The sequence below is a fragment of the Plectropomus leopardus genome, chromosome 10, assembly GCF_026936395.1.
Source record: "Plectropomus leopardus strain MGB_pleo_1.0 chromosome 10, ASM2693639v1, whole genome shotgun sequence".
Taxonomy (NCBI): domain Eukaryota; kingdom Metazoa; phylum Chordata; class Actinopteri; order Perciformes; family Serranidae; genus Plectropomus; species Plectropomus leopardus.
This window is the reverse complement of record NC_142185.1, coordinates 29,168,674-29,192,387: the sequence shown is the minus strand read 5'-3', so window position 1 is coordinate 29,192,387 and position 23,714 is coordinate 29,168,674. Positions and strand designations below refer to the sequence as shown.

Genomic DNA, 23,714 nt, shown 5'->3' with positions numbered 1-23,714 from the left:
CAAACAACTGTTTTGTACTTAAACAGTTTTATGACAAACTCCAACATTTCTGACTTGCAAAATTATTTTTTAAATTGGCAGACATGATATGCTCAATTCATGGCACAATTCAAAGCGGGTCAAAAGAATATTTGTCTCTCGTTATTAATTACTAAACATATTTTTTCAAAAATAATGTCACTGTAATTGTTCAACGAAAGAGGAAAGACTTCACCTCTCTTTTTAAATCTCTACATGACCTTTTCACCATTTATATCCATGTAAACTGAACAGAAAATGTACGTAGTTCTTCTGACAACCTATAGCTTTTTTTAGTGCTCTGACTATTATTCGTTTCAATATTCTCTGTAAGACACAGATTCACATAATGTTTTTAAGCAAGTCAATCTGCTTAACCTTAAAGAGAGCAAAAAAACATCACCTCATTACCAAAACTATTGGCTTTAAATTTAAATTTTTGCAAGATGTTTGAGTTTTACCAGCTTAACTTACTGTTATTTACATGCATGCTGTTTTATAATGCAGTGGACAATTGTGTTGGACATGTCGGCTGTGTCAGCCTTTATTTCACTGCAGACGGAGTGGCTTATTTGACTGTTATCAACTGACGTCAGCATTTAAATTTTGATGAGCAGTAAAAGAAAAGATCGAGATGTAGCTGGATGCATGGAGTTTAGACAAAGTGCAGATGCAGGTCTCTTCATTTTCTCCACTAGTTTCATTTTTTCACACTTACCAGTGTTTGAATGTATAATATCACCGCTCAGCTTGTCAAGATTTTCCATTTGCAAAATCCCATACCGTTACTTTAAGGTTGTTTTTTACCTGTAAGTGTTTACCTGACATTTACTTCACGATTCCCACCATGTATCCCAGAGCTGCTGCTGCTTCATCTGTCGCTCTGACGTCTTAATCTTGAGAGCAGAACCAGAAACGCATCACTATATGGAAAGTCATGATGGGCAACGAGTTATTGTAAAGTGAAAGCACAGTAGGTAGGCTGATATTGGTGTCGTTTTGGCAGAGATTTTCTCTGTTCATAGACGTTTGTGTAGAAGGGACTTGTTCTGAACTCTGCGTGTTTCGAATGTCATGCTGGTGAGTTTTTCTGAAGTGAGATTTCACCTTTATTATATCTGTGTGGGCTACTGATTTCTGTGACCGGTCTCTCAGCACCGTGAACAGAATTAGATGCGCCTCCTTGTTGTATCTCAGTCTTGCAAAGCTGGTCATTGTTTATTTGTCACAGCACGCACATATACAAATATCACATTTCATTTCAGATTTTTATGGGAATAACATGGTGACAGTTCTGGAAATTTGCCGTAAGAGATGAAAAATAAACAATGCTGAATCAAGAAGTTGCAAAAGCATGCTTCAGTTCACTAAACTTGATAGTTGAGAAAAATTATAAGAGACTGTCAAGTCATGATATCAAAACATTCACTGACATATTTTAATAGGCTGAATCAGTTCTTCACTTAATGTTTCTCGGCTTTGTAAAATCTAAGCTCTTGCAGGAAGAAAAGCTGTTGATGTTTCTCGGTCTTTTATGTGGCAATAACCACATGTGAAGCAGACCATTATAGGAAGTGTCACTTTACGGAGGAACGTAAATGGCTTAATTTCACCATTGTCCTAATGGAAATGTTGCTAATAGTCACATAACCGTGTGCATGCAAACACAGACGGAGCATCTCCTGCTGAACCCACTTCAGTCTGTTTGCTGAGCTCCGTCCTCGATGATCTTTTGTCTGTCAAAAGCTCTTAGCGCTTCCATCCAGAGCCCTCTGCTCTCTGCATTCATTATTAATGGACCTCAGCAGGCAGCAAACACACACACACACGCGCAGAGGCAGGACCTGCACGTCACCGGTAGCTATTTTGGACGAGATATTAAATCAAACACTCAAAATATAAAGGGAAACATTCGTTGAGGGAACAGGGGGTTCAGGAGGAAAAGATGGATCTATTGTTTTTATCTTCAGCTGAAAGTGTAGCAGCTCACATGAAATATATAAAACACACTGTTCACACACAAATATGACAGATGCTACAAGTAAATAAAAAGTAGAATCACTATGTAGATATGAAGAGCTTTTAGATCCAGTGTAACGTGCCACAGGTGACTTTCCCCTCAGCAGTGACGCTGCATTTGTGTTTGACCTTGTTTGACATTGACCTCCATACAGTTACAGAATTAAATCAAGTTTAATTGAAAAGCATGAAATGAACACTGTGGAAATAATTCTGTGAAATGAGTACATTAACTGCAACTGCAGAACCCATTTTTCTCTGTACATGTGAGCTGTCATACAAACAGAGAGTAAAAGTCTTTATTGATGACTGATTTGTTGCACAGATCAAACCAAAGAAATTGGAGCCCCTCAAGGTGGAAGCAGGCAAGATGTTTGCTTTAACTTATCATTATGTAGTACATGTTTATGCACAGTGTAGTGGCTATCGAATATTGACATCATGCTTTTAGTTTCGGTCCTTATAAACCTGTTGTTCACCCTGCAGTTCTGTCTGCCACTGAGTATGATCACTTGGGAAAATGAAGGCTCAATCAACAGCACAATGACAGCACGTCAGTTATTTCACATCCAAAACAGGATTTTCATAACCAGTTAAACCAAAGACCACAGAGAAATTACATTTCTAACTTTAAAATGACGTAGTTCAGATTACATGTATGTGAGTCAGCAGACCACTGTTCAAGACCAACAAAAGTGGGTATTTTTCAATGCAGGGTAGATGCATTTCTAGCCATGTTTTTAGTGACTAAATCGGGTATTTTAAGCAAAAAGATTTTGTTTTCCTAACCAAACGGTTTTTGTGCCCTAAACCTAACCACAGGTTAATCACAGCAGTGTCACAGGACACAGTTTTCAATCAAAACCAAAGAAATGTAAAGTTTCAATGTATCCACTGCATATGAAACATCCAAATGGAAGTTTCTGAGGCAATGGCAGAAGGTGGAACAGTTACGGTAACTTTGGAAATTGTGGTAGTTGCTTGCCGATCTGTTTCTTTCTTGTTTCGCCAACAGTAATTCCCCTTGCAATGCTATGAGTGTGGAGGGAGGTTTGAGAAGTTGAAGTGAACACTTTAAGTTGCAGCAAACAGGTATAGCCACTGGTTCCATAAGAGTTTCCTCGTTGGAAATGAACATTTGAGACTCTGTTTTCTGAACACCGACTGGATAATTTCACAGTATTACAGAATTTCTCTTTTTTTCTCTCCTTTTAGTTTTGTATGGTCACATCAGCCTCTAAGTTGTAATTCTAAGAAGGTAGAACTGGGAATTACTGGCAGCTGCATCATTTCCCAATTGCTGAAAACAACTACAGAGGCGTCAGCAAACTGGTGGCCAAATGGCTGCAAAGCCACCAATGCAGACAATTACAAGTGGGTTAAATCCAGGACATGAATACAGCTGATTCAGCTAATTATAAATGAGCTATACAGTCTGTCCTTGTGGGTTTTTTGTAGGGGTGCATGATAATATTGACATTTCAATGCTATTGCCAGATATTGGCTTTAAAATGAAATATCAGAATTGTCCAACATGCTGGTTTCTGCTGATATGACAAACTGATATTTTTGTTTTTCCTTGACAAAGTGAATAAGTACTCGTATTAAGTAAGTATTTTCTTATTTTGCACAATGAATGAATATTGCATTCATGGGAAAGAATTGTATTTCATGTCTCCTTCTGTCGGTCGGCCATCACGAAAAGAGAAGGCATTATATGATGTTAACTCAACTACAGAGGAGACTTAAAGATCACTAAGATTAGGTGGAAAAAAATGGATGAATTGATACTGGTGTTACTTATCGAACAAAGTTTATTTATTAGTGGGCAACTAATTTGGTACAAATAGCTAATTTTGGCTGAATTTGACTGCAGGGTTAGCAGAAGGGTTAACCTTCCTGGAAGTCAGAATAACGGGAGGTTTTCCTCTTCATCCCATTGTGCCGAAGATGAAGTGAGTGCAGCATTAGTTATTTATTTGTTCTTTAGTTGTTTGATAGAGCTCAGTCTCCAACTTCAGCCCGCCGTTCGCTGCCAGCAACAGAATCTGAAACTCTGTGATTGGATGTTTCTCACTGCAGCGAGTCTCTATCCACTTCTGTCCTCAAACTGTTGTGTTCACTGTCTTGTACTTTTGACTTTTTGTCAGCGAAGCGGATTTTCGCCGGCTCAGTGTCTCCTTGTTTGTTCTGGTGATTCAACCAGAAGAGAATTGTGTCCATGCGAGTGTTGAAACGGTCCGACAGTCAGTCAAAAAAAAAAAAAATCTTCTGTAGGAATGAGTGTTACTGGCCACCAAATGTGTGTGTGTGTTTTTCGCTGTGACCTTTCTCCATATGGTGTGGGACTGAGCAGGGGCACAGGAGGTGAGCCCTACACATGCTATCAGTCTGAGCTGTTAGCCAGCTGACACACACACACACACACACACACGCTGCGGGCCATACATGTCATTGTTACCTGATATTCATGGTGTGTAGGAGAAACAGACGAAGGAGAAGGTCATACATGTGATGTCAGAGGCGGTGCGTTCGCTGCCAGCCGTGGGTTTGATTGCCGCTCCGCTCCTCTTCCAAAGCCTCGGGCTCCCTCTACCCTCTGTCCTCCCCGCCCACCTCCCACAATCCTCAGCATCCGTCCAGCCCCCACCAGGAGACACACAGACCTTTCTATTTTTGATTTCTAGTCTGAGTGAAAACAATGGAACAGTGTGCCGTCAGAAATCGCTAATAGAGGCTTGTTTACTGCATCAAAGAGAGCTAATATTAATGATGTTGTGTCTGATGATGATGATGAATAATGTATATAACACATACAGTGCAGTAGCAAAGTTTAAATTTAAGGAGCTTTGGAAAGGAAAGGGGAAAAAAGAGAAAAACATAATCTTGCAAAACTTTGCTTTTATCTCCATAAATATATTTGCTTGTGTCCTGTGAGCAGCATCAGCCCGAATCCTTCAGGATAAAAGCAAACATTAATGAACCAGAAACCTTAAATTCAGGGCAAAAACTGCATAAATTATATATCACAGTGCTCCTCTTAATGACCTTTACATCCTCCTAGTATCTTGAGTCTGTAGCTGTGTCAGCCAGATGGCCAGGTTACCCAGATGAGCAGCAGTGGCACACTTTGAGAGGAAAAGTCCTCAGTCTTTTTTTATAACTCTGGTTTTTTTGTAGTACGTTTGGTTAACATTCCCATCAGCAATTAAAGCTTAGTTATTAGCGTAACTGTTGACATATGTGACTAAGCAGTAAAAGAAATAATCAACAAGGTGGAGGCTACTTTTCCTTCAGGCCCTCTTGAACTCGGTTTTGTCAGATTTATGCCATGTCACACCAAAAAATGAAGATATTATCAGCACCAAGTATGGTTCCTCTCTGGCGGCTTTCCATTACAGATTGGCACAAAACTTGAGCGATATTTTTCGAAATGTCGATAAAGCACAATTGCTAGATTGATAGATCATGATATCTTCTAAACCACAAATGGGAGGAAAAATTTAAAATCCTTTTCTTAATTTATCTTACATCTTATATATCTTATCTTATATAAGCGAGTAAGTAAAGCTTTATTTATGTAGCACTTTTTAGAACATGCTGTCCCAAAACACTTTACAAACACATCTGCACACACCTAAAATAAATGAGGGAATGATTAATTAAGTTTCAATGAATTGCAGAATGGAAAACAGTACAATGAGTGACAGACGGGACCAAAACAAACAAAGAAAATCATAACCGGTGGGGTTTGCTATAGAAAGGCTTGTCTATAAAGGTGGTTTTTAGTTGACGTTTAGTCTAAGGACTCCACAAATCTGATGTGGATTCACTTCCCGGGTCAACATTGAACACTGTTCTTTTACTACAAGTAATAACTTTCATCGTATTAACTTTAGGATTGTTATATGTATGTGTGCTCGGACTCTATATAATCTCAATGAGTAATCAATGAGCAGCGTGCTCATCATTCTATAATGATAATAATGATAATAACTTTATTTATTTAGCACTCTTAAAAACAGAGTTTACAGCGTGCTTTGACAAACAAAGCAAAGCAGAAGTGAGAGGAGTTTCTTGCGCCGGTAACAATAGAAGCCAAACATTAATACCGAACTAAGGCAGAATAAAAACAGACAAATTTAAATAGATGACATCGCATAAAAGCAAGTCTATAAAAATGGGTTTTAAGAGGTGATTTACAAGAAGTCACTGATTCTGTGAAAATTATCCTCTCGGGCAAGTCGTTCCAAAGCTGAGGGGCTCTGGAGGCAAAGGCACGCTCACCTTTAGTTTTAAGCCTCGACTTTGGAACGGCCAGAAGGGCCCCGCCTCACGATCTAAGGCTGTGAAATGGCCCCGAGGGGTCATATATATTCTATATAGATATATATTTTCTACTACCCAAAACTCCCAGCTGTGTTGTCTTGACATAAAGCACTTGTCTGTTTAAGTTCCACTCTGATGTCAGTTTGCTAATCTTAGTATTGGTTTCTAGATGCATTAGCAAAGTCTGATCTAATTTAAACAGAGGTATAATAGCCTCCTTCAGCATGCTTGACCAGATATTGTATTACACACTGCAATTATTCAAAGGAATACCAGTGCCAACAAATCACAGCAACAATCTGGACAAGAGGCTAACCCCAAGGTTTTCCTCACAGCACTGCTATCAGCTTTGTAAAGACTTTGTTGCTTGGCATCATCTTTGCTTCTGTACATGTTTGCTTCTCATTTTCAAGTTTCCTTATGAAGCAGTGAGACCCTCCCAAAGAGATATCTTTGATTTATATTCATATGCAAATGACCATCCTTAGGAAAAAAGACATTCTTTTAAAAGGAAGAAGAAAGGGAGAAAAGAAGGGAGAGGGAAGTTCAGCTTATCGGCACTCAACAGATGTTCAGACTAAATGTGTTGGTTTGTCTGTCTCGCTGCTGAGGCTGAGCGGAGCAAAGCTCCAGCGCTGGCCGGCCTGAATGGACCAAGTCAACCAGCTGCTGCTAAGAAAAAAAAACATTTCTATAGTGGCTGTAATTTGCTCCGATGGCAGAGGTGGAAAGAGCCAAAGGATCAGGATGAGAACCCTCAGCTGCCAAAGGCCTTTGGCCACACAGAGGAAATTAATTCAATTCCAGGCAGATACAGTAAAGGCAGTATGCTGCAGGATGGTGCTCGAGCCAGGTAGCTCGCAGGAAAGTGCTGAGTGGACGGTTACAGAGGTCTGGACTGGCCTGCTGTCTTCTCTCTCTCTGTCTCTTCTTCTCTCTGTGTGTGTGTGTGTGTGTGTGTGTGTGTGTGTGTGTGTGTGTGTGTGTGTGTGTGTGTGTGTCTCTTTTTCTCTCTCTGGACAGAAAGAAACATCACAAAAACATGAACGTTATAAATACAGGATTTGTTTACTTGATAATAGCGTTAAAAGATTTTGCTTGATTTTGAAATCAAAACTTTCACACTCTTTTCCTGGAAGTCATCATTTATTGAACTATGGATTGATATTAAAAGTGGGTTTATTCTAGTGATGTATACAGATTATGTAGGAATAATAATAATAATAAAGATAATGAACTTTATTCAGCGTTTTGCAGCGTATCTTGATGCAGAAAGCGTTGGAGATAGATTCAGGCTTGGCTCTGTTTAGGGGAAGATTGTGGTTGATGTTAGTTTTGTCAATCAACTCTTGTAACCAACGACTCACATGACAAAAAAAACTCAGAGGTGACTTAGTTTTACACAGGACACAAACACCTGTCTCTTGGGTCAAAGTCCTGCGCTTGTTGGACCGATCTATCTCTCCCCCCACCTGCACTAAGCAGACTTTTGCACTCTTTATACTATGTCCATTTCTCTGAACATCTAAGAATGATACAGATGTTTTTTTATTGGAGTTGGATGAAAGCCTAATGCATTTCGTACAAATGCTAAAGGGTACATTGTGCGTTTAAATCTGATGCTGAGGGCCACAGTCCAAGCAGCATTTTTTAGACACCTTGGGAGTGAGACCAGGCTGAGAGTAACATTGTTGTTGGACATGTAGTTGTGAAATCACGCTGCCTTTCTTCACTCAGTGTTGAATGCTGCTCTGTACTGTGATGTAGAAATCATTTTTTACCACTTGTTGATGCACCTGCATAGCTTTGTTGACAGATTTTGCCACACAACTATACTCGAGATCGGACTCATACGTATGACAGTTGAGTGGTAGTATTAATGAGTTTTGGAAATGATGTTGTTTCAGTTCATGAAATTGTCTTTCTATGGGAACATGCAGGCACACATTTAAAATCCAGGAGGTCTTTTTGTGAGGAGCAGATGTGGGTGAGAATTTTCATTAAATACGACCCTACTCCACTGTCGGTCAGACCGGTGTCATTGCAGGATGAAATTTCATGAAGGGAAATATGATATTTTTGGCCTTAACCATGAATGTAACCATATCTAATCACCACATTATTTTGCATATGTTTTTACAGTTTAATTCTGTAAATAATTACAAACACTGCTGCTCTGGATTCTGATGTTCAACCATCTGGTTTGCATCTGTTTGCTTTGTAAAACAATCTAAACCATCACAGGCACTCTTGTTACCCTGTTAGTAGCATTTAATAAGGCTTGTTTTTAGTTTGCATTTTATATCAAACAGCTGTGGAAACTTTATCTCTGTAGATTATGATCAGCCGTTACAGATACATGTGTCTTATTTTCCCTGTGGGATGAGGCAGACAGGATTTCGATTAAGAAAAAAAGAAAACAGTGTTGCAGGTGTGAGAGATCAAAGCAGAAGCAGGATCGACTAGACGGTCCCACGTAGACCTCAAAAGTACAGTTGGTAGTGCAATAGAGGGGAGCAGGAATTACAGAAAACATAAAAGTTTATGTGTTTGGCCTTAAGGTTAGAAAATTGGGTTAGTGACCAAAAGGTTTCTGGCTCAAATCCTTTGAGGTAATGTGGCCGATGCCCTTGACCAAGGCATTAAAGCCCCTTACTGTGGCGATGCTGCCCTGCTGCCAAATCTGGATCTGTATAGTTGTTGTACAGATGTCTCTGTTATCTCTGGATAAAAGCTGAATAAACAGTTATAGAGATACTTGCTTATTTTTCCTCGTTTCTTTCTCACTATATCCCTTCCTTCTTTGTATCTCTGTTTGACTTTCCCTCCTTCATCTCGCTCTCCCTTCTTCCTCTATCTTGCGATATAACTTCCACGGCTGGTTGATTTGGGTGAGCAGAGGGAAACAGGCAAGGCTTCCACAGTTCAGGGCTCTGGAGAGCTCGGCCAGGCAGCAGCAATCAATCACAGACTAAATCCCTCCTCTCCCAGGACTGCCATGTGCCAGGTGACATGGTCAACAGCTGCAGAGAAATATAAAGCCTACAGTGGGTATTTGAATTTAAATAGACTAGTAAACAGCAGCTCTGAACAGGCTGCAGTCTGCAGAAACCTCTGAAAGAGACTAAACAATTGCATTGGCTGTTTGTTCAAACAGTTAAACAAGTTCTGTTTACATCTTCCTTACAATCGACCTCTTTCACTCGTACAAATCCTGGAAGGTTGAACGTACAAGGCGTGTGACTTTGACACCGCAGATGGTTGATCCTGCAAGCAGTCAGATTTGGTTTTTTGGGGGGGGGTTACCTCTAATTAGTGCTGGGTGATATGGCCTAGAGATAAAATCTCCACTTTTTTCACACCAAACTCGAGTTACGATATTTATCGTTTTTTCCCCTCTTAAAAAAAAACAACTATAAATGACAAACAAAATTACTCAAAACAAATGTTGCTTTCAATTAACAAAGGCAAACTGGAAAATGTAAAGGGATACAAGACAGTATTGCATATTGCACAGTTTTGCAGTTTGAACAGTAGAGTAATGAAAATGACCAATTCTAAACTCATACAGCCTTTGCTCAACATTATTTTCATGTTAACAAACAATGTTATTTGTTGTGTTCAAATTACTGGACCATTGTTTTGTTGTAGTTGAGTAGGACGATCTTTTTTATCACATGTACAGTTGTGCAGATGACGCGGGGCAACTTCGGCAAAATACTTGCAGCTTGGTAGCACGTACCTGAGGGTCGATTGTTTTCATGTGGATAAACCCAGGCTTTTCCATTATTTATAAGGACACCGTATCTTTAACGATATGCTGTGCGACTGCATCAGTAACAGCTTTGCTCCGGGTCACTATCCTCTCATACGGGACTCAACAGGAAAATGATTCCTCTAATGTCAGCTGCTTTTTACCAGGTGTTTGTGGGCTGACACGGTCTGAATCTCGGAGTGAGAGTTTGACTAACGAGACTGTGCCTCTTTTGGGAACGTACGCTTCATTGTCATTAACATTGTCAACAATGTTTAAACATGATAATTTTGAATTGGTTGGCATTTTGGCAGAAGTAAACGCTGTTGATACAAAGATATTGGCAAAGCAACAACAGTACCTAACAGATTTAAAGTCCTGTACAGATGTTTGGATGTGATTGTATGTTACGAGTCAACTGGTGGTCATTAAACTCATGTGATAATGGCTATATTAAAACATTTTATGGGACTTAATCAATTAGCCATATTTGCATTGATGACCCTGGTGACTGAAGGCCGTTTAAACCTTGCAGTGAAACAGCATCGTGCGTGTGTAGAAAGTGTGACTGGAGTTGTAAAAACACTGAATTGACAGGTTTAAATTATATTTATGTCTGACTTTGGGTCCATGTGCTTCTTCTTCTTGCAGACATGTCTAGAGTTGGAGCGGTACCTTCAGACGGAGCCCAAGCGACTCTCAGAGCTCTTTGATGAGGAGCTGGACTGCCTCTTAACGCCGACCTTCATGCAGGGAGGCGACAGTGACGAGGACCTGATGGACCCCCTCCTTCCCAGCCTCCCTGACCAGCCTAGCCCACTTCCACTACTGGTAGCCCTTCCCAAGGTCCAGGCCAAAATCCTCCAGGTGCCCAACCCCAGCAGGACCATAGCAGAGGCAGGGACTGAGACCCCCACACCAAAGGACCAAGTCCTGGCAGGAGTTAGTGCCGCACAGCTCAGCGCCGCCGTTACTTCCCTAACACCACCATCGTCACCAGAGCTCGGCCGCCACCTCATCAAACCCACACAGACACTGACTGCGACGGCAGACGGTACACTAACGCTCAAATTTGTGGCGAAGAAGGTGGGGTTGGGGGCGGCTAAACTGGTGGCAGCACGAGCGTTACCGTCACCTCCGAGCCGAGGGGGAGCCCTCAGTGACAGCGAGCAGGGAGGAGGAGGAAGTCTGGGAGGAGACGTACCTGAGAACAAAAAGAGAGTCCACCGGTGCCAGTTTAACGGCTGCAGGAAGGTTTACACCAAGAGCTCCCACCTGAAGGCACATCAGAGGACTCACACAGGTAAGACCTGTGCATTCATCACAGTTACCGTCACCACAAGCACTCTGTATTCAGATGCCAATGCTAGGGATGCATGATATTGGATTTTTTGCTGATATGCCATTATAAAAAATGCAGATAACCAATACCAATATCAATATATCCACTTTTAGCCCAAGTTGTCCTGATGGCCCGCCAGCAGATGGAGACATCAAATAAAATGTTTTTCAGTGTATGTAATATTCATTCATTGTGCAAAATAAGAAAAATACATCAACTTAGGGTTGATATTTTGTCCAGGTTTACTTTGTAAATAAAAAAAATGTACCGATTTGTGATATCGGCAGAAATCAGCATGTTTGCCAATAATGATATTTCATTTTAAAGCAAATATAAAACGATACTGATGACTTGCTAATATTATCATGCATCCCTAGCCAATACTTGACAGTATTTCAGCTCTGTTGTCCAGCACTTTGGACTTAAAATTTAACTGTGGTCATAAGGTAGCAGTGATAACTTTTAGCCATAATTTTAAGGGGAATTTTAATTTCATTTTGGTTGAGAAGTGTAAGAGTCGTTTTCCTTTGCATACATGGGGCCATTTTGACCAAATTTGCAACATGCAAACATGAAAAGTGCAATTTGCAAAATTGCCAATGCACGAGCATAGTGAATGCATGTGAGGGATTTTTAATTTCAGTTTGTAAGCAACTGTATGAAACATGACTCTGCCAACATTTCTGATCTACATACTCACCAATTGCTTGTGTTAAAATAAGGCCCAGGCCCATTTGTTAGAACAGTGCAGCAGGACATTATACAGACAAAACAACCAAGGAGTTTTATTGTGACGTTCTTGGTTGTCCAATAACCTTTTTCCACCAAATTAGCTCTGGATTTTAAACCTGTCTGTTGAGTATACTTGAACATCTGTGATATCTGACAGCCTGCGCTTCCTCCAGTTTTGAGCAGAAGGGGACTGCACAATGCACAAAGGAAGTCAATAGTAGTAGCAATATGGCAGATTGCATTGATTACCTGTTACAGATGTTTGTTTTTATCCACAAAAACAAGCCTGGATTAGTTATTAGCAATAAGAAGATTCAGAAGATCATTTTGTGCAAGACTCTTCTTAACCTCCTGATTATTAAATGACCACATGGTTCACACTTCAGGTCGAGGAGAACCTGGTAGTTTTTGGGTCCAGCTGGGAAGCAACTTTTTGGGCTCCGAACCAATTTATATTTGATCGAAATGCTCCGAACAGATCACAATTTTGTACTTGAACTGAAACGCAACCCGTTCTGTGTCGGTAGAAAAGGGGCATAAGAGAGCTCGGTCCAGCTGATCATCATGTGTTTCACTGCTGAAGACTCAACTGCAGGAAAAGAGCCCTGAAACAAGACACAAGAAGCAGAGCTGGATGTAGTACAGGCCCAAAAGAGCGTCATCTGGGGAGATAAAGTATCTGATGGTGTCTGTGAGACTTGGCAACAAATATTGAAAATGATGACCTCATTCAAGTTTACACAACTTTTCCAGTAACTTTCTGTGCCCTAAAATGAGCGGACTATATATAAATTCCCGCACTGCTAACACGCTTGCATTAAAGCTGAAAGTCAGCATTTTTACCTCATGGTTTGTGTTCCATTTCGGTGTCCTTAAATGACTGCGAGTGCTGTAGTTAGACGAGGTGCAGTAATTTCAACAACGAGCTTAAATCAGGAGCTTTGAGTAAAGCCAAAACACATAAGCCAAAGGGTACTTCACTGCGAGAGCTGGTTGAGCTTCTGCAGAAATCTGTAAAGAAAACATCAGTTATGTTTTTTTTAGGAGATTATGACCTCCACTGATCTTCTTCTGCTACTCAGGTGGTCCTCTGGATTTATTAATTTCCTCAGGAGTCTTGATACCAGCTCAGGCCAAAAGGCCCTGCCTCAGTAATTGCCTGATGATTGATAGACTGGTAGTAGTAAATGACATTGGTAATTCAGCCGTGTCCAACTGGGTCAGACGTGCAGCTTTCGCTGCTAACTACAGCTGCCCTCCCAGTGAACCTCAGACAGAGCACACACCAGGCTAATGTGTCCAGGGGCTGCTTGCCGTGAGCTCTCCAAAGCGTTAGCGTGTGGAGGCGTGCTTCAGGTCTATGAAGGGACACATGAGTGCAGATGGATTTGACTGATGCAGATTGTGATGAATTTGTGATTTGCTTGAGTTTAAACAGCATTAAGTAACCTCAGCTTGAAGGTTACTTGATAAGGAACAGCCTGTTGTGTTTTTCCTGAGCGATTATCGCTCGTAGCACATGTGAAGCACGTGAGTGGCTCTGACTTAAACGACAGGAAAACTTTGGAGCAGCTAAGACTTATATAAATATTTGTTTAACTCTTTACCAATGTTGGATCTAAAAATGCATAGTATCATGATGTCATCCTGTGTAACTGTAACTTTAAAAAGATACAAACTAGAACTTAATATTGCAACCTGCATTGCAAACTTTTAGAAAACCTGCTGTAAAATTAGTCATTTCAGGCCACAACATTCACAAAAACATCCTGCCAAATCCAGCAGGGACTTTTTATTATGAAAAGTTTGTCTTGGTTCAGATTACAGAGGCTTCTGAGTTATTATTTTATTACCTTCAAAAGTTTAGGCACAACTTGCAACCCTCAGCTACAGTAGTATTGTAAAATGTATCCTGTGTTGTTGGTAGATGTTGACTCTAAGAAAAACGAGAAGTGATCTGAGTGTCTTTGTGATAGTTCAACGCTTCAACAACTGAAGTTGAAAAGTTGTTTATTTCCCCTTTAAAGTGACAGTACAAGTGTACCGCAGATTTCTATATTCTTATAAATCTTTTCATCTGCTTTCAAGTCAAAATGCTTTCTGGATTTGAACATCATTTAGCCTGAGTGACTGAGGCTGAATCCATCATTTATCTGCAGCATGAGGCCTGTGCAGACTTGCAGCACCTGAAGCTAGCATTATTCAACTTTGGCTTTAACAGCAGCGTCATTTACAGTACGTGGAGAGGTTCATGGCCTCCAGTTGTCATCATCCAGTGTTAGCACTTTCCTAAGTGTTCATCAGGATTACAGTACATAGCCTGCAGACCTTCTACTGTATTAATACTGGCAACCTTGGCATCATTAATCCAGCGTGTTACAAGCTTATATGATCCCAGCGACCATTGCGTGGCTTTAAGTGTAGCATTACATTTCCAGGGCAGCACCTAGCATAGCCGGGGGAACCCACGGCTGTAGCTTTATTATAGCTAATCCAGAGCGGAGGGGTTAGCTTTCTGGTAGCCTGGCCGCTAGCTGCAGTATCTTTAATCTTCTGATGATTCTGCAGTCGAGTCATGCTAACCAGCGATGAGCTTTTAAAGGCAGAATCATTTGTGGAGAAAAAAAGACACCCTGGAGACACTGCAGCTTCTTCAGTGAGTCCTGTGTGTGTGTGTGTGTGTGTGTGTGTGTGTGTGTGTGTGTGTGTGTGTGTGTGTGTGTGTGGTATAATTGTGGGGGCGGTGTATTCCCTCCCGATGTGTTCACTACAAGCGCAGCACTGTGGTTTAATTAGCTTAATCCTCTTTTTGGGTTATTATGACCATAAATCATTGAACATACATGTAGGGAGGGATTAACGTAGCAGAGACTACAGGGAGGAGCAACTGCAGAAAGCCTGCACAGCATCAATACACTTACTGTCACATAGTGCACACCAGAGGCCATTAGAAACATCATTATAGGGAGCTCTGTCAGGAGTTTACTGCACATGAGCCGCAATCCCACCTAATGTTGGAAATAATATTCCTCTGTTCATATCCAAACCATATCTCTGAGCTGCAGCTATGATGTGGAGTTTATTTTCTAATATAAAAACGCTCAATTAGGGAAAGTTGTAACATTAATAGATGCACAAATTAATTCAGTAAATCTCTAAAGTACCCAGGCAGTGCTGTTCTGAGTCTGAGCCAGGGTTTTTCTGGTTGTTTTTTTCACTCTCTCGGATCTGATTTTATCTCTAAAAACACTGCTTGGCTTATAATTGTATCCTCCTTGTTATTCAAGCTGCAGTCCAAAACAATATACTTAACTGCTACTTGGCACTCGAGATAGCAGAGCAGTTTGGAAGGAGTGTAAGAGTGTTTTGTCTTAGCTGTACTCAATGAAATAGACGTCAGTGTGAAGGCACCTTTTTCTGCAATTTAAACTTGTACCTGATACAATATTTGGATGTGGGTGAGCTGGAATACACTGTAGCTGCTGTCAGATGATGATGTGCTTCCATTACAGGAATAAAACAGAGACATGTTTAGAATAGCGAAGCACGAAGACAGACATGCAGGGTGGAAACTACGAGCCTCGCTCCGGCAGTAATGAAATACACCTTCAAACAACTCCTTCGCTGTCTGGTTTACACACACGTCGAATGGCAGCTCTAATGTTTCCAAACAAAGTAAAGGAAAAACCCAAACAACAGTGACAATACACAAAATAAAAAATAAAAATTTACTCTAAAAGACCTCATTATGCATAAATATAAACCCCCTTTTTTATATAAAAGCCATCTTTCTAACAGATTTCAGTAAAAACAAACACAAAAACAGAATCTCTTAAATGAAACAATAAAGACGCTTTGATACGAACACCATAAAACAACATCAAACACGACATTCATTCAAAATAGAATAAAACTTAAGAGCAAATGTCTGAATTTGATTTGGGTAATATTCTCCAAACTTCTCACTCAGCCACATATCCAAATTCAAACCAACTGATTTTTGTTGCGGCACATTTTGAAGACCTACATGCTTGTCAACATTTTTAATTGAAATTTAATGTTTGCAAACAAAAGTTGTTATTTTTGGAAGTCATGAGTGATTTATATATTGAATCGCTTTATTTTATGCAACCGTTTAAATATCACTACCAGACTTTTCTGATCCTTAGCAGTTCTTTAAGGGTTCTCCATGTGATATTCAGAGCATTAATACAGCAGCGAACAAACCACTATTTTCTACGTAAAAAGATAGTAAATAACGGCTTCTGGAGCCGAAAATGAAGTCACGTTGCCTGTGTGTGTGGTAATCTGAGCTTCTCTGTGGTTTGTTGTGGTAAGGCGGTCTGGCCACGTGTACATGTGTGTCTCAGTGCACTCATACAGCAGTTACTGATTATATTGGAAACGTGTTGTCATAGAAACAACCCTGAATTTATAAACGTTATTAGCAGTTAGTAGTAGCAGTTCGTGATGTTAGCACCGTTAGTTGCTAGCAGCCGGCTCAGCCACCTCCATGTTGAGGGCTGTCCGCAGACAACCTATAAATCATAAAGAATCTGCTACAAAGATTAATCAGTTAGTCGTCAGCTAATACATTAATTGCCAAATTATTTGATAATTGATTTCTCGGTTTGAGTCATTTTTTAAGGAAAAAAAAGTCAAAATTAAATGTGAATATTTTATGTTTCTTAACTCAGTAAACTGAATATCTTTAGTTTGTGGACACTTGAAGACATCCTCTTGGATTTTGGGAAACACTGATTGACACTAAAATCATTTTCTGACATTGTTATAGACCAAACAACTTATCAAAATAATCAACAGAATAATTGTCAATAAAAGTAATTGCATCCCCGGCTTTTACACAGTTTTGGAATTATTTTTTATTAACTTTTCAACTGTTTCTAGCAGCCATTGGTTTCCATTCACTTCTGTCAACTGCAACTGGTGTTTTGTGATCGTCAGGTCTGTCAGCACTGTAGCTGTTGTTAGTACTGTTAGCTTCTAGCCGCTGGTTCGGCCAGCTCCATGTTGAGAGCTGCGTGTAAGCGACCTCTGAATCTTCTATTTTCTCCGGATATCCTACAGAGCTCATTTAACTCTAATGTGTCATGTGTGTTCCCTAACAGTCTTTTTCTTTTTTAAAATGTATATAAGTCTGTTTTTCTATTTCCCCTGGCAGCCAACTGATTCACTGAGGTTTATAATCCATCATTAGAGAACAAGTTTGCATTGATTTTTGTGAATGTTACTAATGTTCAGAAATGATGATATCTCGCAGTTGTACATTCGCTGCAGCTCAGAATGATAACGTATTGAGTGACAATTATTGTTTTCAAGAGCGAGACAGTAAAACAAAAACACAAAAAACCTAATTTCACACATTGTTTGCAAAATGGCTAGCTGTGATGCAAAGTAAAATTATGTGAGATGCAGTTCACGGTTTAAACATTAAAAAAAACCCACTTCAGCTTGAGTCTGACTTCCCGAGACCTCAGCCCCCGCCCTGCCCCCACCCTCAGCAGGTAGCGCAGCCTCATGTGGATTCAGGAAAAACCCCGCTGTAACCTCAGACCTCTGCTCACATATATACCTCCGTACTCCTCTACACCCACTGAATCCAACCTCCAACCTGCTCGCTCTCTCTCACTCGCTCTCCCACTTGCTCATTCAGTTTAGGTTGCCAAGCAACTGCATCACACTCTTCCATAATTGGTTGGTAGCTGGTTGATTGTCCATGCCTGTTAATCTCTCTCTCTCTCTCTCTCTCACCCCCCTCTCTCTCTTTCTCTCAGTTGCTAGGTGACTTTATCACGCATCCTTGCCTTGCCGTGCTATAATTGGCTGGCATCATGGTTGCTGTGGCGTCAGGCCCGGGCTGGCCTTGCTTCATTCCTCCAACTGTGTGTGTGTTATAGCATGTATGTGTGTGTGTGTTTGAGGGGGGTCCTATCGGAGGAAGATGGGGTGCTCTGGCCAATTACAGAAGACGGGTGTGAAACGGCCGCCTGTCTGGCACCTGCGGCCCCCACTCTTACCCCGTATCACACACACACACACACACACACACACACACACACACACACACACACACACACAGGAAGGTTGAGAGTGTAGCATTTCTCCAGCAGGATAAGCTGCCAAGTGGTTTGCTATTGTATGTTAGAAATATTGGTCCTGTATTCAGTCCTGAGTGAGGAAGACTCTGTGGAGTGAGTAGGAGGATTCACACATTCAGATACTGCTGCTGAAGATTCAGCGAGGAGGATTTTCTGCTTCGTTACAGAGCTAGAAGTAAATCTGTTGTAGGATCACACATTTTTACAGCTGCACCAGAGGATTGGGGGCCTTAACACCAAAAAGAGGACTTCCTGTTGTACCTCTAAGAATAAATGTGTGTAGCATTCCTTTTTTATTTATGAAGCCCATTATCACAAATCACAGTTTGCCTCAGAGGGCTTTACAGCATACAGCATCCCTCTGTCCTCAGACCCTCACATCATCTAAGTAAAAACTCCCCCCAAAAAAAGCCTATAATGTTGGGGGGGGGGCTCAGGAAGAGCAACTGAGGAGTGGTCCCTCTTCCAGGATAAAAGAAGTCTCTTCCCATCTTAATTCATCCAGAGTTGGGATGGACAGGGACAAGTCAAATGAAAGGACTTTCAAGCACTTTTTTAAGCACGTACTTTTAGCGTTGGATATTGTTTTTTTGGTTTTTTTTTTTCCTGATATCTGGCTAAAACAACACTTTAAAGATGGTACAGTGCCTAAATGGTGCCTGAACTGACACTTTTTTTTAAAAAGAGAGCACAAAAAAGTCAGTGACGTTTTTTAAAGGCAATTTTATGTGTATATATATATATACATACAAAAGAAATAAAAGTAAAACAACTACAATACCTTCCACAGTGAATTAAAAACAACAAAACTTTAAATCAAAGTACAGATGTTTCTTTTATTTGGTTGCTAGTATTACGTTGAAGATGATGCCACAGCTCTTTCACGCAGTGGCCACATTTTAACACAGCTAGCCGGCTACATGTCATTTACATCACAAAACATTAAAATTTCACCACCTGTAAATGGGTCGTGCTTTAAAATGCGCCAGACTGACATCCCTAGATCCTACCATTTAAAAAAGACCCGTAACTCTTCTGTTACTCTTTTTCATCATTTTAAGTAATTGCTCAACTTCCCAATTGACAATATGGCTGCTGAATAAGGCTTTATACAACTTTTTTCACACACCCAGCAGTACTACCAAAGATGCATTAACAGACTTCAGTCTGTAAAATGTTTGAAGTTCCCCTCGAAGACTCAGGGCAACAGTTGATGTTGATGGTAGAGAAATTTTGATGTTGCTTTTGTCGCTCAACTTTTCAACAATTTAGTATAGCAATAGATACTGATTTAGCTAAAATGTGGCCCGAAAATCCCCAAGAGCATATTTCAGGTTTTGAAAATACAAATGAAAGTAACTCTCAATGACAAAACCTAATTAATTACAAATCTAGTGAAACAGAGGCTTGCTTGGAGACTTTAAAGAATACTTTATTATATTTTGTCTTGTCCTCTCAACCAATCATAAACTGTAGGCGAGGTGGCAGAGGAAGGCCTGGCTCCCCCTGAGGCAAATTTGTGATTTTTGATCTTGGGCTATATAAATAAAACTGACTTGACTGCTTTCAAAAACACACAATGATGAGACGTGAACAAAACCCAGATCCCCGTTGAGGAAATCGGCAACCGACTGCATGAGATTTGACTGGAGAATTTGAATATGCAAATCCCGGAGCAGTGCGGCTCATGATCTGGAATTCATTTAGTCCTGCGTCACCTTGCAGTCACGTTTGTGTCTGTGGATAAAAGACGACTTCGATCAAAGACACAGAGGAACTGGGGGGAAATAAAGGGGGAAGAGGGCATCATTCTCAGTTGGATGTTCCTGTGGCACATCATCTTTTACGTGTCGTTGCATCACCTCGCTGTCGGGGCTGCTCTGCACCTCAGATATTAAGGCCATGTGAAGGTGTACTTTCTTCAGCCTCTGTTATTCAGGCAGGATGATTCAAGGTGCTGCATTAAGGCAATTAAAGTTCAGAGAAGTTGGTATGTAGTGGAGAAGTTATGCCTTGTAGTAAGGTTGGGGGCTCATGGGTAAACAGCATGAAAGTTAAAGAAGGTACAAGAGAGTCAAAATGGGAAGCCGCACCTGTGTCTCGATGGACATTTGTGCATTTATCTTAAAATTAGAAAAAAATACATAATCATGTTTTTCTTAGTGCATTCCCATAATTAAAAACAACAACAGTAACCCCTCTGTTACTCTGAGTAATCATTTTTAGTCATAGTTTGCCAGTTAAGCCTGATTCCCATTGCAAAAAAACCCTGCCAACACTGCTAACATCTGGCTTTTTAATGCAATCAGACTGCGTACAATCAGCATTCACACCGGGGTCAAATGACTCTGCACTACACTACACCAGCCCAACGTGGCATTTTACTGGCCCCAGGCAAGTAAGCAGTTCTTATTATTGAGCCCCAATAAACATAATTTCATTCAATAGAGAAACTTTGAGTTGCCAGGAGCAATTCATTTTTTTCTTAATATTATTTGTTAAGTTTGGCATCATTTTTCTGTCTCTTACACAGAAAGATAACTAAATTGTTAGTCTTTCCATAAAATTCTCATTGGCTCGGTTGTTTCTTATAGACATCACTATGCAAAACACTGCACCTGCTTGGAAAAAAATAATGACAAGATATGGGAGGCAATGCAGGACTGGGAACAGGTTATACTTAAATAAAATATGATTCTTTGTCAAATGCTAATTTTTTTTCTTTTTTTTTTTTAGAAGGTGTACTTGTTAACATGTCCTTCTCTATTGCATTCAGTTTCATTTCCACCAAATTATGCAATGCTTCACATTAGCTCCACTTTGCTTTGGATCGGTGTGTGTTTGTGTTTGTCTCCTTAAGAAGATTGGTGTGTGCTGCAGTGGGAGCGACGGGGCTGCCAGGACATCTGGCTAACTGACTGTAAGCTGCTGTATTACTCCCCATTAAGAGTCATTAAGACCCCAATTATAGTTACCACCCCCCAGTTCACACAACACAGTCACACACCAGGGGTCTGCAGTGTGGCTTAGCCAGTCGCAGGGTGTGCAGTGGAGAAAAGTCTGTGTTTTAAAGGGTTTCCTTTTCATCAATATTCTAAATTCTTGAAGTGTCAAAGTGTCAAACCAGACTCAATTTCTGCTGCAAATCAATGCAACATCATGCAGCAAAACACGGCTTTCGATTAATTGTGGACATTTCCGGCATAATCCCACTATTTTATTGTGAAGACAGAACATAAAACGATGTTGATTTTTTTTCAGAATCATACATTTTTTTGATCATAAACCTCTGTGCGGTGTTTTGGTGTCTGATAAGCTGTCACATACTGCAAGCTGGACGTCCTGGACTGTGTTTGATCTACTCAATGGTGCCAGTCACAGTCCCACCAACGCAGCTACCCTCTCTGTAACCCAGAGCCACTCTCACTCCTTCAGGTTTTGAACCAAAATGAATACATTTGGATATACCCAAAATAAAATGAAACACACCAACTACACACACACACTCACACACAAGGTCATGCCAGAAAAGAAACCTTTAAAGATTTTCCTATGAAAGACCCAGAAAAACCTAGAGCAGCAGGGGGTTCAATTCAGTGAAAAATGAAAAATTTAGTCTGCAAGTACAGTTGTGTTTGAGAAACTCTGGGTTTTTTTGCAGTTTGATATATATTTCATGTCTATATAGTAACTCTGTTATAGATCTGGTCATTTAAAGGTCCAGTGTGTAAAATTTAGGGGAATATATTTGCAGAAATGTTATATGATTTGATAATAGGCCTATGTTTTCTTTACTGTATAATAACCTGAAAATAAGAATTGCTGTGTTTTCATTAACTTAGAACGATATATCGTTCTATCGAGGGTGCGGGCCCTCATTCAAGGAGTCTGCCATATTGAGCCACCATGTTTCTACAGTAGCCTACAATGGACAAACTAAACACTGGCTCTAAATGGGCCCAGTTATGATGTTGCATCAACCACCATATTTGGCAGTCCATTTGCAACAAATGCATCAGAAAACTAGTGTTAAAACTAAATCTAATGTTAAACTGTTTTATTTAGTGTTTTACTGGTTTAAATAACCAACTATAATAAGTTGTCCTCCTGCTGAACATCCATAGCTTCATTTTTCATTTTCTGATAAACTCAACAGCATCTGAGAATCACTGATTTGTATTGTGAAACTGCTTTATTTAGTGTTTTTACCAGTATTATTAACCTGGTCCATATGTTTTTGTGAAGAGACCTCTGCAAATAATTCCACTAATGGTAAAAACACTAAACAATTTTTAACTAGGAGAAGTTTCAACTGGTTACAATCTCAGCGCTAAATGGCACTAATTCCCCCTTAATCTTACTCACTGCTCTTTTAATTAGACTTATTTCAGGATACAGTGAAATGAAATTGAATTGAAACTCAGTTTTAAAGTCGCTTATTGAGGACAGATGGAAAACAGTCCTTTATTCTTCTTATTGTTAGTCATAGTATTATTTTTTGCAGTGGTGAATGATTTATCTGCTGACCCCCCATACACACCCACAGAGAGAAACACACTCTCACAGGGGCGTTTACACAGTCAGACATCATCACATCCCATCTGAAGACAGTCTGCTTTTACACACATGCACACGCACACACACACACACACACCACACACACCTCTAGCCATAAGACACACACGCACACACAGCTGGAAGGCTTTCTATCATGGAGAGATAACTACAGGCTGAGAACAATAGACCATCTCTTCTCCCATCTGGTGAAGTGGGGGATGAAACTTCATTTACATTTCAGATCCCACCACCTCAGGCTCTGTGTGTGTGTGTGTGTGTGTGTGTGTGTGTGTGTGTGTGTGTGTGTGTGTGTGTGTGGGCAGGAAAGGGGGAGATTCATTTCAGGGTGAATTTAGGATTATGAATTAACACGCCACAGTGCTGAAAGACTTCATTTACAGCTAATTGAGTGTATTGGCTCATTGAAATGGGTGTTGTGTTAAAACTGGTCTGCCTGCCCGGCCCCTGGGCTGTGTGTGAGTGTGTGCATGTGGGTGTGTGTGTGCATGTGCGTGTGGGTATGTGTGTATGTTTTGGCCTGGAAAGAGCCAGGGGTTGTTACCTGTATATTAGTGAACAGCTGTAGTGTAGATGTGTGAAATTAGATGTAAAAAATTGTAATAAAATGTGACACCTTCTCCTCTCTTTCTCTCTCTCTGCCTCTCTCAGGTGAGAAGCCCTACAAGTGCTCATGGGAGGGCTGCGAATGGCGTTTTGCCCGCAGTGACGAGTTGACGCGACATTACCGCAAACACACCGGAGCGAAGCCATTCAAGTGCAACCACTGCGACAGGTAAACACACACACAGACAACACAAAGCTATGACAAACATACAGTAAGTTT

General features: G+C 40.5%; 1 protein-coding gene across 1 annotated transcript in view; it reads left to right on the top strand.

Moving 5' to 3' along the window:
- The window catches only part of klf7b (Kruppel like factor 7b), an 80,293-nt gene that overhangs the window by 44,283 nt on the left and 12,296 nt on the right, over positions 1-23,714 (top strand). The window contains exons 2-3 of the mRNA XM_042494011.2: positions 10,772-11,423; positions 23,540-23,663. Of these exons, the coding sequence (XP_042349945.1) occupies positions 10,772-11,423; positions 23,540-23,663 (776 nt within the window). The remainder of the gene's footprint in view (positions 1-10,771; positions 11,424-23,539; positions 23,664-23,714) is intronic.